The sequence below is a fragment of the Lissotriton vulgaris genome, chromosome 3_1 (genome assembly GCF_964263255.1).
Source record: "Lissotriton vulgaris chromosome 3_1, aLisVul1.2, whole genome shotgun sequence".
Classification (NCBI taxonomy): domain Eukaryota; kingdom Metazoa; phylum Chordata; class Amphibia; order Caudata; family Salamandridae; genus Lissotriton; species Lissotriton vulgaris.
In genome coordinates, this window is record NC_141689.1 from 544858094 (window position 1) to 544873928 (window position 15835).

General features: G+C 47.0%; 1 protein-coding gene across 1 annotated transcript in view; it reads right to left on the minus strand.

Moving 5' to 3' along the window:
* Window positions 1-15835, minus strand: part of BDP1 (BDP1 general transcription factor IIIB subunit) — a 1412545-nt gene that overhangs the window by 239553 nt on the left and 1157157 nt on the right. The window contains exon 35 of the mRNA XM_086960808.1: window positions 5098-5263. Coding sequence (XP_086816934.1) covers window positions 5098-5263 — 166 coding nt within the window. The remainder of the gene's footprint in view (window positions 1-5097; window positions 5264-15835) is intronic.

The window sequence follows — 15835 nt, forward strand, 5'->3', positions numbered from 1 at the left end:
CGCTACTTAACGGAACAAGAGCTGGAGGACCTGATTATTGGGAAACCAAAGGGGAAGAAAGATGGAGCGCATAAACTATCGGACTCTGAGGCTCCCCTCCAAAATGAACCGGGTGCCCTGGAGGTGCCTCAAGACCCAGGGATGCAGCAACAGTTCGACCGCATCCTAGCGGCCATGGGGAATCCAGCACCGCCCTACAACAGGACATTGCGCAGGTAGCGACAGGCCTTGGCCTCTTGCGGGCGGATCACACTAAGCTCGCAGACAGGGAAAAACAAGTGGAGGGTATACTCCAGGAAGCAGCACCTGTCCAAACTGCGTTGGCAAACAAAATGACGGATGCTCTGGACAGTATCCTGGCGTTGGAGAGGCGAGTTGAAGACGCTGAAAGTAGAAATTGGCGAACTAACATTCGCATAGTGGGTCTGCCTGAAAAAGAAGAGGGGACGGACATGTTGCAGTACTTAGAGAACTCGCTGAAGACGGTGGTGGCTCCCGAGGGACTGTCCTCTTTTTATACATTGGAACGGGTGCACAGAGTACCTGCGTAGCCTCTGTTACCGGGGTGTCCGCCCCGTCCAGTGGTAGCTCGTCTGCTGCATTATAGGGATCGAGACCTTTTGCTCCAAAAGGCGTGCACCGAAGGCCTGTATCAGGTCAGAAACGGCAAAGTAACTCTATTCCCAGACTACACTTTGGATATACAGCGCCGCCGCACGTCCTTCATGTCATGGTACACTATTATTGGTAATAAACTATTCAATGATTTGTGGGGTGATAGGAAGTTGATACTTCCTGACATCCAACCAGGAGGTTATTCAGGTCATAAAATTGACCTTGAAGGGTTCTTTTGGGCTAAAATTGAATTTAAGGATAGACTCATTAATGGAAAGGTCTATGTTGCGACTAAGGGCGTTTCTATTCTGGGTGGGCAACATCAACAGGAATTAGGAATTAAACTTGATCCTAGTGTTTCTCCTCCTGTATGTGTGGTGAGTCACAACAGTGAAAATGTACTGATTAATACTAATGTGAATACAGTTTCTACTGAATCTGTTAAAAATGGTTGCAATAATGAGTTGTTTGTTGAGAATATAAAAAAAAAATATCCCAAAATCTTCGAGAATGAATTGGGAAAATACGTTAACTTCAAACATAACATTATTTTAAATGACAAAGCCATTCCTGTTAAACAGAGTTAGAAATGTTCCTTTGGCCTACAGGATTAAACTCAAAGAGATGTTTAATGACCTGGTTCAGAAACAGATAATAGAACCTATCGAATCATCCCCATGGGTTTCTCCCATTGTTTTATCTCTTAAAGGTACAGGAGACCTTAGCTTGTGCGTGTATCTTCACAGTCTCAACAAAGAAATTTGGGTGGACAAACATCCCCTTCCTAATATTCACGAACTAAGTTCTTCTTTATCTGTTGCTAGCGTTTTTTCTAATATCGATTTAGCTAGTGCCTATCATCAGGTAGAGCTGCACGATAACTCGAAGAAACTGACTGCATTTGTAACTCCCGATGGTATGTTTCAGTTTCTGCGCATGCTGTTCAGATTGGCAAGTGCAGCCTCTGTGTTTCAACGGTTGATGAAGGAATTGCTAGAAAACTGTCAAGGAGCTTTAGCTTTTCAAGATGACATTTTGATTTTCGGATATGATTATGAGGAGCATGATACAAATTTACATTCTGTGTTACATAACATTCAACTGAAAGGCCTAACATTAAAGTTATCAAAGTGCAAATTTAGGCAGAGTAAGGTGGAATATTTGGGTCATGAAATTTCCAAAGAGGGAATTAAACCAAAAATCAACCATGTACAAAGTATCACAAATGTGCCTATTCCTTCCTCGAAGGAACAGTTACTGTCATTTTTGGGTCTTACAGAATTTTATGGTAAATTTGTGCAACATTATTCCACGATTGTACATCCTTTACGTATTCTGTTAAAAAAAATGCTAAATTCATTTGGGGTAAAGATCAACAAGAATCGTTTGATATTCCCAAAAATAGAATTGTTGATGCACCTTTCTTGAGACCATATACTGGTGGTAAAGAATGTATTGTTTGGGTGGATGCCAGTAATGTGGGTTTGGGTGCTGTTCTAATGCAGAAGGACAAGGAGGGTGAATTTGTGTTGTATGCTTCCAGAACTCTTCGTGATGCAGAGTTCAATTATTCTACAATAGAAAAGGAACTACTTGCTTGTATTTGGGCAGCACAACATTTCCGTCCATTTGTATGGGGAACAACATTTACCTTGAGGACGGATCATAAACCCTTGATTAGTATGTTGTCTGTTGGTGGTGGTAGAACACTCATAGCTCGCTTGGAAAGACTTGCTACTAAATTACAAGAATTTCGCTGTGAGGTGACATATATTCCTGGTCGATCTAATGTTCATGCAGATTTTATGTCACGTTTTCCCATGAGTAGTAGTGTTGAAGTTGTAAATGATGATGAGTATGATGTAGCTTATACTATAGGTGATGTAAATGTGATTTCTGGAAAGGACTATTCTACTATAATTTCAGAGACTGAATGGATTGAGGCTATGAAACAGGATAGAGTGTTAAAGGAAGTACAGAGATTTTTGAGCAAAGGTTGGCCAGAGGAAAGAAAACTTACTGGTGAATTGGCTTCATTTTTTAAGGTTAAAGATGACCTAATGTTGTGGCAGAATATGGTGTTGAGAGCTGATAAAATTGTTCCCCAAATTATTCTGAGAGCTGATCTGCAAATTGTCTCATGAAGGTCACATGGGAATGTCTACAACTAAGAGAATAATTAGGGAATTTTATTGGTGCCCTAGTGTGGATAGATGGGTTAGGAATTGTACTCCACGTTCTTTAAGTGACAAATCTGTGAAACCTCTTTCAGTTGACTTTACTCCCATTGAGTATGCTCAAGGCCCTTGGAGGAGGTAGGTAATCAACATTGTTGGTCCATTTAATTATCAATCTGGTAAAGAGTTGTTTGCTCTAGTTTTGATTGATTATTTTTCTAAGTGGCCGGAGTTGAAAATTGTGGAAAAAGTTTCCTCTGAGAAAGGTGTTGAATTTTTGGATGTAATATTTTGCAGAGAGGGTTTGCCTGAAGAACTTATTTCGGACAATGGACCACAGTTTACCAGCAAAGAATTTGAATCCTTTCTTACTAGTTGTGGCATTTTACATAAAAGAGTTTATAATTATTTTCCACAAGCCAATGGTCAGGTGGAACGGTTCAACAGGGTAGTGAAAGAGTCTTGTCAGTTGGCCTTAAAAAGGGGGTTGAAATGGAAGAAGGCACTACAAGCTACTCTTAACTTATCGTACATCTCCCAATTCTGTAACTGGGTTGCCTCCTTTTGAAATGTTACGAGGCAGGACTCCTGGTTCGAAACTCATGCCATGGTGGTTAAAAGGGAAGAATTCTTATGATGTAGATTTGGATTTCAAGGAAGTCAGAGATTGTGTTAAAAAATACCAAGATAAAATATTACAACATAATCCCAAAAGGAAATTGAAAGTGGGTGATTGGGTGAGAGTGAAATTTGGTGGTCAAACCAATAAGAAGGTGTCTAAATGTTCTGACCCCGTAAAAATTACTGACATTTTTACCAAGGCTGTTAGAGTTGAAGGGGGGGAAGATTTGGAATTTTAGACGCAGTTCTGTATGTAAATTCTTTGTTGAGGGGTCTACACCTAATAATTCTAATAGTCAATCTGCCAAAGTCAATAATTTTAAGAAACATGTTGAGGAATTGGATGCATTTCCTGGTACTCATGAAGTTTATGACAATTTAAATGTTCATGAAAATATTAGAAACACTAATAATACTGATCCAGTGGTTAATGGTAATGCTAATGAAATTGTATCTGATTGTTCTTCCAGTTTTAACCAAGAAGCGATCTCTCCTAGGAAAAGTGTACGTGTTAAACATGTTCCTGTTAAGTTTAATAATTTTGTTCGTTTTTAGTTTTTTTTATTATTATTCTTTTTTTTTTTTTAATTTAAGGAGGGAGGTGTGTGGTATTTTATCCTATGTCATGTTAGAATAGTAACATGTCATATAGAATGTTGAGAGTGGATGAACGTGAGATAGAGAGAAGAATTCGTGGAGACCAGTCGTTTTAATGAGTCTTCCTCAAGTGGTTCTTAAGCTGTCTTCTGTACGAATAAATCCAACATTGAAACCTATGACTTGGCGTGCTTCATTCTACAGACAGCAAGCCCCAGTGCACTACTGAGTTAAATAACACACAGCATTAGTCCAAAATTTGGGGGGTTATCACACAAAAAGAGCCATTTACTACAATGAGTTCAAGGTCTGACAGACACCTCAGGATCGTCCACAATGGAACAACAGCTGGGGCAAACTACCAACTGACTTAGAAAAATCATGCTGCTTGTACTTCAGCTCACAGCTGATTATGCCATTGCTCACCAGTTGCCAGGAAAGGCTAGTATGCATGAAAAGCAGTCTATTTAAGTTCAGCCACTCAATGGGAATTTCTTAATGTAATTTTTTGTATATTGGCCACATTTCAACACTAAGAAAGCTTTAGTTTAACACATAAGGATTGAACTGCTGTAAAAAGGAACGTTTTGGATTACCATTTTCAAACCAAATGGTGGTGTAAATGTATGTAAATGTATAGGCATTTATATAGCGCACTACTTACCCGGAGGGTCCCAAGGCGCTTCGACCGCTGCGAAACCCTTCCTGGCTTCCCTGAGAGATGGTCCCTTAATGGGTATCTCCAGGGTGAGACCAGGCATCCCCGGCAGTCTGGTGGGGCCGTTAGTGAAGATGAGGCAAGCTAATGCCCAGAGTTGCCGAGTGTGATCGCTGATCAGAGTCGGCACCGAGGCAAGAGAATTATCGAGTCCGCTGACCCTGGTCCAGAAACCTGCTGCGCCGGGATTCGAACCCTGGTCCCGGGCCGTCCTCTGCTCTCGGGTCTGCCGCCTCTAACCAGTCAACATTTCAATCTACAAAACCAATCCAGCTGTTCTGAGAGTTAAGACTGGATCCTGCTTTCAAACAAATTTTAATGATATTATTAGAATAACTTATTTTAAAACCATAAATAAACACTACTTACTTGTTTCTTACAGGTGTCTGAAATTACTGCCAACTGACCCATATCCTGTCGGGAATGACTACTATCGGAGTTCTGACTTGAGCTGTAGTGTGCCAGAGTAATAGATCCTTCTTGCATAGTATGCATTTTGTTTAATTCACAAATGTCTTTTCCCTGTCTTGCACATCTAAAATAAATGAATAAGGAACACTTTCAGGGACATCCACGATAATTTCAGACAAATCAAGATGGAGATTTTATGAATCAATAAACTCAGATTTCTGGTAAGCACTCTCAACTGAGCCTTTTAAATATGTGTGGCAAAATAAAACTGTAAAGAAAAAACAGAGACTGAATATTAAGGCATTAATAAATACCTGCACACCTGCACGTTTACATTACACAGTATTGATAACCTTGATCTTGACCAAAAAGGCAAGAAAATCATTGAACATCATGACAAAATTAGAAATCAATGATCAAGAAGAACATATATTTAAAAAAGATAGAGAAGTGTTTCCATATGTCTATTTCTTTCCTCCAAGTAGAACATCTAAATACCTTATGCATAACAAAGGCTCCTTTATGATGCAACATGCTGTGTTCCATTTCTGCAACACTCCAGTAGATGATGTGAAAAGCTCAAGCTTTAGATAGCTGATGAGCAATTTTACTGTTTGGGGGGTGGGTGGGAGAGGGGGCGGGGGAGGTAATTTTTTTTTTTATCTTTAAACATTCGTCAATAGAAAATTTTCAGTATATTTATGCGGCTAAATTAACAGGTAATTCTCAGGTTAAACAAAACCACGCAGTAGTAAACATTAAGAAAGGTTGGGTATTGATGATTTTAACATGCACATTAATTTTTTCTACCTCTCTTTACATGTTGCAAGGTAAAGGAGGCCCCACAAGCTACTCTAAGTAGACCTATACACTATATATATATATATATATATATATATATATATATATATATATATATATATACACTTACATATATATATATATATACACACATATATATATAGCTATATATACACACACACACATATAGACAGATATACACACACATATATATACACACACATATATATATATATATATACACACACACACACATATAACAATCCTTTTCGGCAAAGTTTCCTGCAACCGCGGAATCAGAAATTGGACAGACTCCACTTTCTTGTGCACATTTTTTTATTATTTCATCTTGTGCCCTGTGTCACCATGACGGGTTTCAGCTCCAGAAAGGCCTTGATCAAATGATATGCTTTTGTTTCCTCCCCATATTTAAAGTGCTCAGTGCATGACAAGATATGGAAAACAGACTACCTGTCTGAGTTCTGATTCATAGTACAGGTAAGCAGCTTATTTACATTTTTGTAATCCATGGCCTCATGATTTGTACATTATGTGCAAATTACGCAATTATCCATACTAATAATATAAAGAGACAGCCTAAACCTTTGAGGCGGGTAAACTCAAAAAGTACAGCACCAATCACAACACTCAATACAGCGTTGGAAAGGGCAGTTGCAGCAGAAGGACATAGGCTATGCAGACGCCCACCATATACATTTAAAAGGTAAAAGAACCGTGCCAGCAAAGTAGTCCCTTGTGGGCGTGTCTGCGTTGTGCTGTGGGCATGTGCTGGGGCGTGACAAATGCTGGAGGCGTGTGGTACGTTCCGCCCTTCATGCCATGTCTTTTATCGTGTGCTAATCCCACCCTGCTCTCTTTAAATACTCCTGCACCCCATAATCATAACCCACCCGTACTCCTTAAAATACCCCAACACCCTTATACACTAACCCATGTTAACCCTATAAATATACCCTGTACCCCAAAACCCAAACCTATCTCTAAACCCTAAAAATACCCCTGTACCCCAAAACCCAAACCTAGCCCTGAACGCTATAAATACCCCTGTACCTCAAAACCCAAACCTACCCCTAAACCCTAAAAATACCCCTGTACCCCAAAGCCCAAACCTAGCCCTGAACACTAAAAATACCCCTGTACCCCAAACCTACCCCCTGAACCCTAACATACCCCTGTACCCCAAAACCTAGCCCTAAACCCTTAAAATACTCCTGTACCCCAAAACCCAAACCTACCTCTGAACCCAAAAAATACCCCTGTACTCCAAAATCCAAACCTAGCCCTGAACCCTTAAAATACCCCTGTACCCCAAAACCCAAACCTACCTCTGAACCCTAAAAATACGCCTGTACCCCCAAACCTAGCCCTGAACCATAAAAATAACCCTGTTCCCCAAACCTACCCCTGAACCCTCAACTACCCTAGTTGGATCAGACCATTTTGCCAACCCCTTATGTACAAAACTACCTTTTTTTAGTCTCACAAAATCCCCTACTTGTTTGGAAACACAACTCTTTGTCCCCTTTTTTAACAAATCATTCTTCATTTTCTCCTTATATGCATCAACTTTCTTGCGAATTTCTGTAAAATCAACCTCAGCAAAATCAATGTGACCACTATCCTTGTTCTTCAACCACCAAGGTACAAGATTAGTGCTAGGCTTCCGCCCTCTCAATAACTCAAAAGGAGATAACAAAGTAATCGCATTAGGAGCAGTTCTGTATGATAACAACATAGACTGGATTGCTTTATTCCAACATAAACCACCTTTAACAGCCAACTGAATAGCTTCCTTGACTACTCTATTAAATCTTTTTTATTTGGCCATTGGCCTCTGGATGGAATACTGCTATTCTTTTGTGAAAAATCCCACATCTACTAAAATAACTTTCTATTTGCTTACTGATAAACTGCGGTCCATTGTCTGTTACCACTTCTTGAGGAATGCCCTCTCTACAAAAAATTTCATCCATGAATTGTATAATAACATCACTAGTAACTACCCCAACCATTTTTATTTCCGGCCATTTTGAAAAATAATCTATCATCACTATGCCAAAAGAATATTGTTGTGGTAGTACGCTAAACGGTCCAATAATATCAATACCAACTTTGTTCCAAGGTGATGCAGGTAACTCTACTGGTTGTGGCACACTAGGCAAAGCCTTTGCTGTTTTGTCACTATTGCCAGATAATTCACATAACTTCACTTGATGTTCCACAAAATAATCAATTACAGGCCACCAAAAATTGTTTTTCAATCGTCTCCTGGTGATTGATATACCAAAATACCCTTCATGAGCTAAATCAAGAAATTTTTTCCTAAGACCAAAAGGTGGAATAAACTTATCACCTCTCAATAAAATTCCATTTTCTACAGCAAGTTCATCTTTAATTTTATGATAACTCATCAAACCACCTGTCAGATCTCTTCCTTCTGGCCAACCCTTCAATATGAATTCTTTCACTTCTTTAAGTTCTAAATCTTTGTCCATTTCTTCATTCCATAATTGCTCTTGCACCACAGAGTTCTCTCCAAATACCAGATTAACATCACTAACAACATGAGCAACTTCACACTCATCTCTGTCAACCACATCCGACTCTTTACACGCCAAAAGAAGCCTCGACATGCAATCTGCATGAACATTAGATTTGCCAGGAATATATTCTAGGGAATACTGAAAATTTTGTAACCTAGAAGGAAGTCTTGCCAATCTTGATGAAAGTGTACGCCCCCCACCAGGTGACAATATATGCACCAAGGGTTTGTGATCTGATTTAATAATGAACTTCGTTCCCCATAGAAAAGATCAAAAATGTTCAGCCCCCCAGACACACGCCAGAAGTTCTCTTTCAATTACTGAATAATGTCGTTCAGATTCTCTTAATGTCCTTGAAGCATACGCCACAATCCATTCTTTACCCCATTCTTCTTGCATCAACCATCACAATGCATTTCTTCCCAATTACAAATGGTTTAAGACAAGGTGCCTTAATAATCATTGACTTTACAGCATTGAATGTAGTTGTCATATGATCTGTCCACTCAAACCTTGCATTTTTTCTTCAAAAGCATCCTAAATGGTTCAATAACAGTTGCATAATTTTTTTTTCACAACCAATTTTATTGAGCAAAGTAGACAATAAAATCGTGGCACCCCACAGAGCGGAGATCACCACCAACAGTGAAGACACAATGTATCAGACGTATAGCAAATGTTCAATCAGGCACCGAAAATAGGCTCAATAGGAATAAACCCCCAACCCACCCTACCCCGCCAACTCCCCAAACTCCCCAGTTCCCAGAGCCACCCCCCATCCCCCCTCCCCCACGCACGTGTACATGAAGCAGCAAATAAAGGTTGTAGGTGTAGTGTGACGGGTGTGTCGCAGCATCAGGCCAACAATGTCCGTACAATCAAATGTCCTCTTCCCGTTCCGCTGGGGGATCCAGCGTTAGTCCTCTGTAGTCGGCCCACCGCTTCCAGATTTTGTAGTGTTTGCGCGGGCAACCCCTCGCCTCAAAGATCGGTTTCTCAAGTCCCATGTAATAGTCCAATCCAGCTTTCCACGCAGACAAGGGGGGGGCCCTCACTCCCTTCCACGCCCTGGCCAGATCCCGTTTGGCAACAACAAGCCCCAAAAGCAGCAGGTGGCGTTTATAGATGTTCCCACCAATGCCCTCCATAATATGCAGCAACCCCAGCCGGTGAGTGCGGGGAAGATCCCAACCCAGGACTTCGGATAAACAGCTCCACACACCTCTCCAAAAGCCAGACAATCGACCACACGACCACACAGTATGCAACAGGGATCCAGGCACAGCTCCACAGCGCAGGCATTCCGGGGATTCAATCAACCCAGCTTTCCACAATCGTTCACAGGTGTAATAGGCTCTATGGAGGTATTTGAATTGGATAAGCCGGAGTCGTACAGCGATAGCGGTCCCACGCGGGGATTCTAGGGCCTCCCTCCAATCGTCCTCATCCAGGGGGCCTAAATCCCCTTCCCATGCCGCCCGAAGAGGGAGTAGGGTAGAGGAACAGTGAGTGACCAGTGTCTGATAAATACGGGATACTTTTCTATCCCCCAAATCCCCCATAAAGACTTTCGCCTCAACCGGGCTAAACTCAGGAAGAGAGTCCAGATGGGCAATGCTCGGGGTGAGGGCGTGGCGCAGTTGTAAATAGCGGAAGAACTGGGACTGAGGCATTTGGAACTCCGTGCGAAGTTCCTGAAAAGATTTAAGGGTAGTGCCGGACATGACCTGGCCCAGTAGCGAGATACCAATTGCCTCCCATCCCTCAAACCCGGCCAGGGCCGAAAGCTCCGGGAGCAGGCCATTATGCCATAGCGGCGTCTCCGCCGTCAGTTTGCCCCACCAACCCATGCGGCGTAGGGCCTGTCTCCATACCGCAAAGACCACTCTCGTGACCGACGGCAGGGCACGTCGCAAGCGGGCTGAGTATAGAATGGTGTGTAGCGTGTTATCGCCCATAAGCGATCGCTCCAATGCATAGGCCGGGTCTCCCCTGTCGCTATACCACCACTCGTTAAGGACAAGTAGTTGAGAAGCCTGGTAGTAAGATAAGAGATGAGAGGTGGCCAGGCCCCCGCAATAAGTAGACAGGAAGCATGTCTTCAACGCCACTCTGGCCGCACCACCAGCCCACAGAAAACGGCCTAGCGCCGAATTAACCTGGCGAAACCACTGCGGGCCGATAGGGTAGGGGAAGTTTTGTAGCTGGTACAACAGGCGCGGGAGCGCCACCATTTTAAAGATGGCCGACCTCCCAAAGATAGTGAGAGGCATCCTGGACCATGTTTTAATATCGGCCTGGACCCGTTCCCACACTGGCAGAATACTGCGGTCCCAAGCGACGGCGCGCGACTCCGAGAGAAAGACGCTGAGGTACTTCAGCCCATCCGTTGCCACGCACAGTCCTGTCGCCCAGGGGTCAGCCACAACCCCGCCGCCCAGCACCCACAGGGTCGACTTGTGGAGATTGAGCCGAAGGCCGGAGACCTCGCCAAATACGCGCATGACCTCTAAAACCCGGGGTCCTGAGCGCTGCAGGTCCGTGAGGAAAAAGAGGATATCATCCGCATATAGTGCAATTCTATCCACCAGTTCCCCACTCCACACAAACCCGCGTATCTGTGCATCAGCACGCACCCGAGATGCCAGGGGCTCCATCGCCAGAGCAAACAGGTACGGGGACAGTGGGCAACCTTGTCGGGTCCCCCGACCAATCTGAAAGCGCCCGGACGTGGCACCAGCCACCCGGACCGAGGCCGTGACATTGGTGTATAGCAACTTCAGGTACGAAAGGAACACCGGGCCCAGGTTAAGGCGGGGCAAAAGTGCGAACAGGTATGCCCAGCTTACAGAGTCAAAGGCCCTGTCCATATCCGCCAGTAGGAGTGCTGCCTGTTCGTCCCGGGCTCCCATGGCATCCACCGCCACCTGCGCCCGCCGGATGTTATGGCGAGTGGCTCTACGGGGCATGAACCCGGCCTGGTCGGGGTGGACCAGGTCCGTAATATAGGGAAGAAGGCGGTTCGCCAGGGCCTTCGCCAAGATTTTTGCCTCTATGTTCAATAGCGAAATGGGCCGGTACGAGTCGTGTCTGTCAGGGGCCCTGCCCGGCTTCAGAAACACCACGATCTCGGCGTGGCGCCAATCCGGCGGTAGCTCCCCCCGAACCTGCGCTGCCTCAAGCACACGCCTGTACTGAAACCCCAGCTGGAGGTGGAACTTCTTGTAAAACTCGCACGGGTAACCGCTCGGTCCCGGCGCCTTCCCGGTATTGAGCTGCCCCAGCGCCTCTCCGAGTTCCTCAGCAGAGAGCGGAGCGTCCAGTGCAGTTCTGGTGTCATCTGAGACGGCCTGTGGCGACAGACCATCTAGGAATGCGGATACCTCCTCCGCCTCCAGGGAATCTCGAGGGGCATATTGTGTCTCAAAATAGCGGGCAAAGCTAGCCGCGAGGCGGGCCAGGTCTGTCACCACCGAGCCATCCTCCGCCGTGAGGCCCGGTAACGTGAGCGGCTGGAAAGTAGCCTGACACAGCCTGTGGAGCATCGTGCAGGACTTGTCGCCCCATTGATAAATCCTGCTGCGCGTGGCAAGCCACGCTTGCCTGGCCTCGTCATGTAGGACTGAGGCATAGGATTGCTGCGCCTGCAGGAGCAGCCGTATCACAGCCTCATCTCCCCCCTCTCGGCCACGCTGTTCCAAGGTCTCCACCCGAGCGGCCGCGGCGGTAATAGCCTCACGGTGCTTCCGGCGGGCGGCTGCACACCAAGCGATGTCTATCCCCCGTATTGTGGGCTTCAGCGCCTCCCATACCACTACCGCGTCAGTGTCACCCACGAGGTTATCGCGCCAATAATTATCAATCGCATCGCGCAAGTGATGAACATAGTTGGGTTGCTGTAAATGCCATGAGGACATCCGCCAACGGAATGGCTGCCGTTTCGTGGGAAGGTCTATGATAGCCACAACGGGGGAGTGGTCGGATAGACCCCTGGGCAGGATAGCAGCGTCACTCACACGACTCAAACAGGCACCAGGCATAAAGATATAATCGAGTCTCGAAAAGGAGCCATGCACAGCCGACACATACGTGAACTCGCGCGCAGCCGGATGGAGATGGCGCCACACATCCACCCAGCCCAAACTGACTACTGTTGCACGCAGCTTAGTATGCGGGGCATGGGGAGAAGGATCCACAGCCACTGGCAATCGCCTCTGGCGGTCCGAGCCCACATCCATAACCTCATTCCAATCGCCCCCAACCACCGTCAACACATCCGGGATTTCATCCCATATCGCAAATAGTCTCTCCGATAGGGCCCACTGCAAAGGGGGGGGGGCATAAACGCTACCAAAAACCACAGGTTCAGCACCCATCCTTCCCTTGATAAAGACAAAGCGACCCTGAGGGTCCACCCACTGCTTTTCATGAACATAGGCCACCCTGCGATGAACCAAGATGGCCGCCCCTCTCGATCCTCTCGTAAAGCCGTCATGGTAGACCTGCTGAAAGCCAAACCTCTGAAGGCTAAGGACCTTGGAGCCCAACATATGCGTTTCTTGGAACAACAGCACATCCACCGCTTCCCTTTTCCCCCAGCGCAACACTGCTCCACGTTTGATTTTATCTAGCATCCCCCTCACATTCCATGTTACAACACGTATGGACTTATTGGGAAGCATAGCAGTTCGATCAACCATTATCTAGGTAGTCTCCCCCACCAGGCCCCCTGCGCCACCCCAACACACCCCACCACCCACTCAATCCAGCAGCAATATACACGTGCGGTTTCACCCACCCACCCCCAGGCCCCCCCACCCCATCCCAGTCCTGACCCCCCCCCCCCCCCCCAACAACAACCCAACGCTTCCCACATCCCCATCCCAACTCCCCCCACCCCTATACCTCATAGAACACTGAAGTATCTGTCGCGGCATGGATAGACCCGGATCCAGAACCGAGGACCCAGGGCCAGCCATACCAAAGGATCCCAACATCCCGTTCTCAACACACACCCCCCCCCCCCGACCACTCCCACAACTCGTGAGGGTCAAAGGCCCTTTGGAAGTCGCCTTCCGAGCCCCAACAGCGTCACCACATATAGCCACAAAGAGTCTCAAAAGTAGGCAGTCTGGCATCAACGGTTCCCCCACACAAACAGCCCCACGAAATGATCCATTACAAAGTAGGGCAACACATTACCAGGAAAGACCAGGGCCCAGGCCCAGACAGAGTTCAACTGCCAGTATCTGAGTGTTCAGAGTCCATTGTTCCACTGGTCTGTGTCGCACTGGCAGAGGCTGATCTCTTGCGTGATCTGGACCTCCGATGTCGTCCTTTTCGGGTTTGGCGGTTCGTCCGCTCCTGCGATGATCCCCTCGACCCGCCCAGATCCAGCCCCGGCTGGGCATGCGGCCTAATCCTCACTGCCTCGTCCGTCCACCGAAAGACCTCCTCAGGTGAATCAAAGAAATGTGTCCGGGACTGGTACACCACCCGTAGGCGAGCCGGGTACAGCAGAGAGTACTGGAGCTTCAGGCCCCGCAACTTGGCTTTGGCGGCTACAAACGACTGTCTTTGTTGTTGCACAAGCCTAGTATAATCAGGAAAGATCATGATGGTGTGATTTTCATAAGAAAGTGGGCCTTTGATCCTTGCCTCCCGCAGTATGACATCGCGGTCATGGTAATTTAGAAGTCTTGCAATGACAGGCCGAGGACGCTCACCCTCCGGCGGCCGCTGTGTCAGGGCCCTGTGTGCACGCTCGATCACAAAACAAGAAGACAGGGCCCCCGGCGGGAGCCAGCCCTCCAGCCATTGGGACAAAAACTGCTCCATATCGTCCTTCTCACACCTCTCCGGAAAACCTATAAAGCGTAGGTTGTTCCTGCGTGCGCGCCCTTCGGCATCTTCCACTCGGGATGCGAGAGTCTTTTGGACACGTTCCATCTCCGCCATTTTCTGCTTCAGCGTGCCAATGTCTGTCTCCGCCACCGAGATTCTGGATTCCGTCTCCGTAATCCGCTCCACTGCATTGCGAAGGTCTTGGCGCAGTAGTGTAACGTCTGCACCCACAGCCCCAATCTTAGCGTCGAGCATGTCCCGGGACTGGGTGATGGCCGCTAAGAGTGCTGCGTTGTCCGGCCCTGCTCCGCCGCCACCTCCGGGCGCTCCAGATCCACCACTAGGCCCTGTAAATTTGTCGATAGGACCCTGCTTAGGCGGGCCTCCGCCACCACCTCTGGTCATGGCCGCTTGCAGTCCCAGCCGCACCACTCCTTGGGCGGCCGTCTCTGGTACCGTCTCCGGAGTCCTCCACCCGGCCTCGAGATCAGGGCGAGCACCATCTGCAGCGGCCCCCAGGGAATACCCAAGAGCAGACCCACAGCGTCGGGCACCGGAGGCTTTGAGCCCTGGGCTAGGGCACAGCCGATAGTGTCTCTGGAAGAAGAGCGTCAACCAATGCGCCCAGGTCTAGGCCGGTCTCAAGGTCGCGAAACTCGAGGCCCCGGTCTCACAAGGGCGGGACAGGCCTCCACCGCGCCGTGCCGTCCAGAAAGGTTCTCCAATGCACGGCGCCAGATCGTAGGGCACCTCTGTTGTTCGTCGGCTCTCGGGACTGCAACTGACGGACGGGAACCCACACAGCTGATGCGATCTCCGGCAGTCCGCCACCGACCACCACCCGGCCTCCTGAAAATCGAGGTCCCGGCTTCACCGCCAACTACCAGGCCGCACTCAGTCGCCGGCGCCTCTGGTCCCCGGGAAAGTTGGAACTGCGAGGTCAGCACACCGGAAAGGTCAAGGCACCTCCAGGAACAGATGCCACTCACGTGGTATCGTCAGCGGGCTCGGGGGCCAGGATAAATAAGCAAATTGTGTCCGGGCCGGCGGGAGCTCTACAAGGCTGCAACCGCCATCTTCGCCCGCCAAGCCACGCCCCCACAGTTGCATAATTTTGAATAAATTTTGCATAAAATTCTACAAGCCCCAAAAAGGCTACCAACCGTTCCTTGTTTTGAGGAATGGGCGCTTTGCTGATATTCTCCAAATGTGAGGTTTTAGGTTTAATTCCATTACCACTAATACAGTGTCCAAGATACTCCACTTCGTCTCTTCTGAACCTACACTTATTAGCCCGAAGTGTTAGCCCTTTATCTGACAATGCATTTAACACTTTCAACACATTTTTGTTATGTTCATCCTCCTCTTTCCCGAAAACCAGAATATCGTCCTGAAATGCAACTGCCCCTGTTAAACCAGTCAAAGTTTCCTTCATCAACCTTTGGAATACCGCAGCAGCAATGGCTAAACCAAAAGGCATCCTGCAA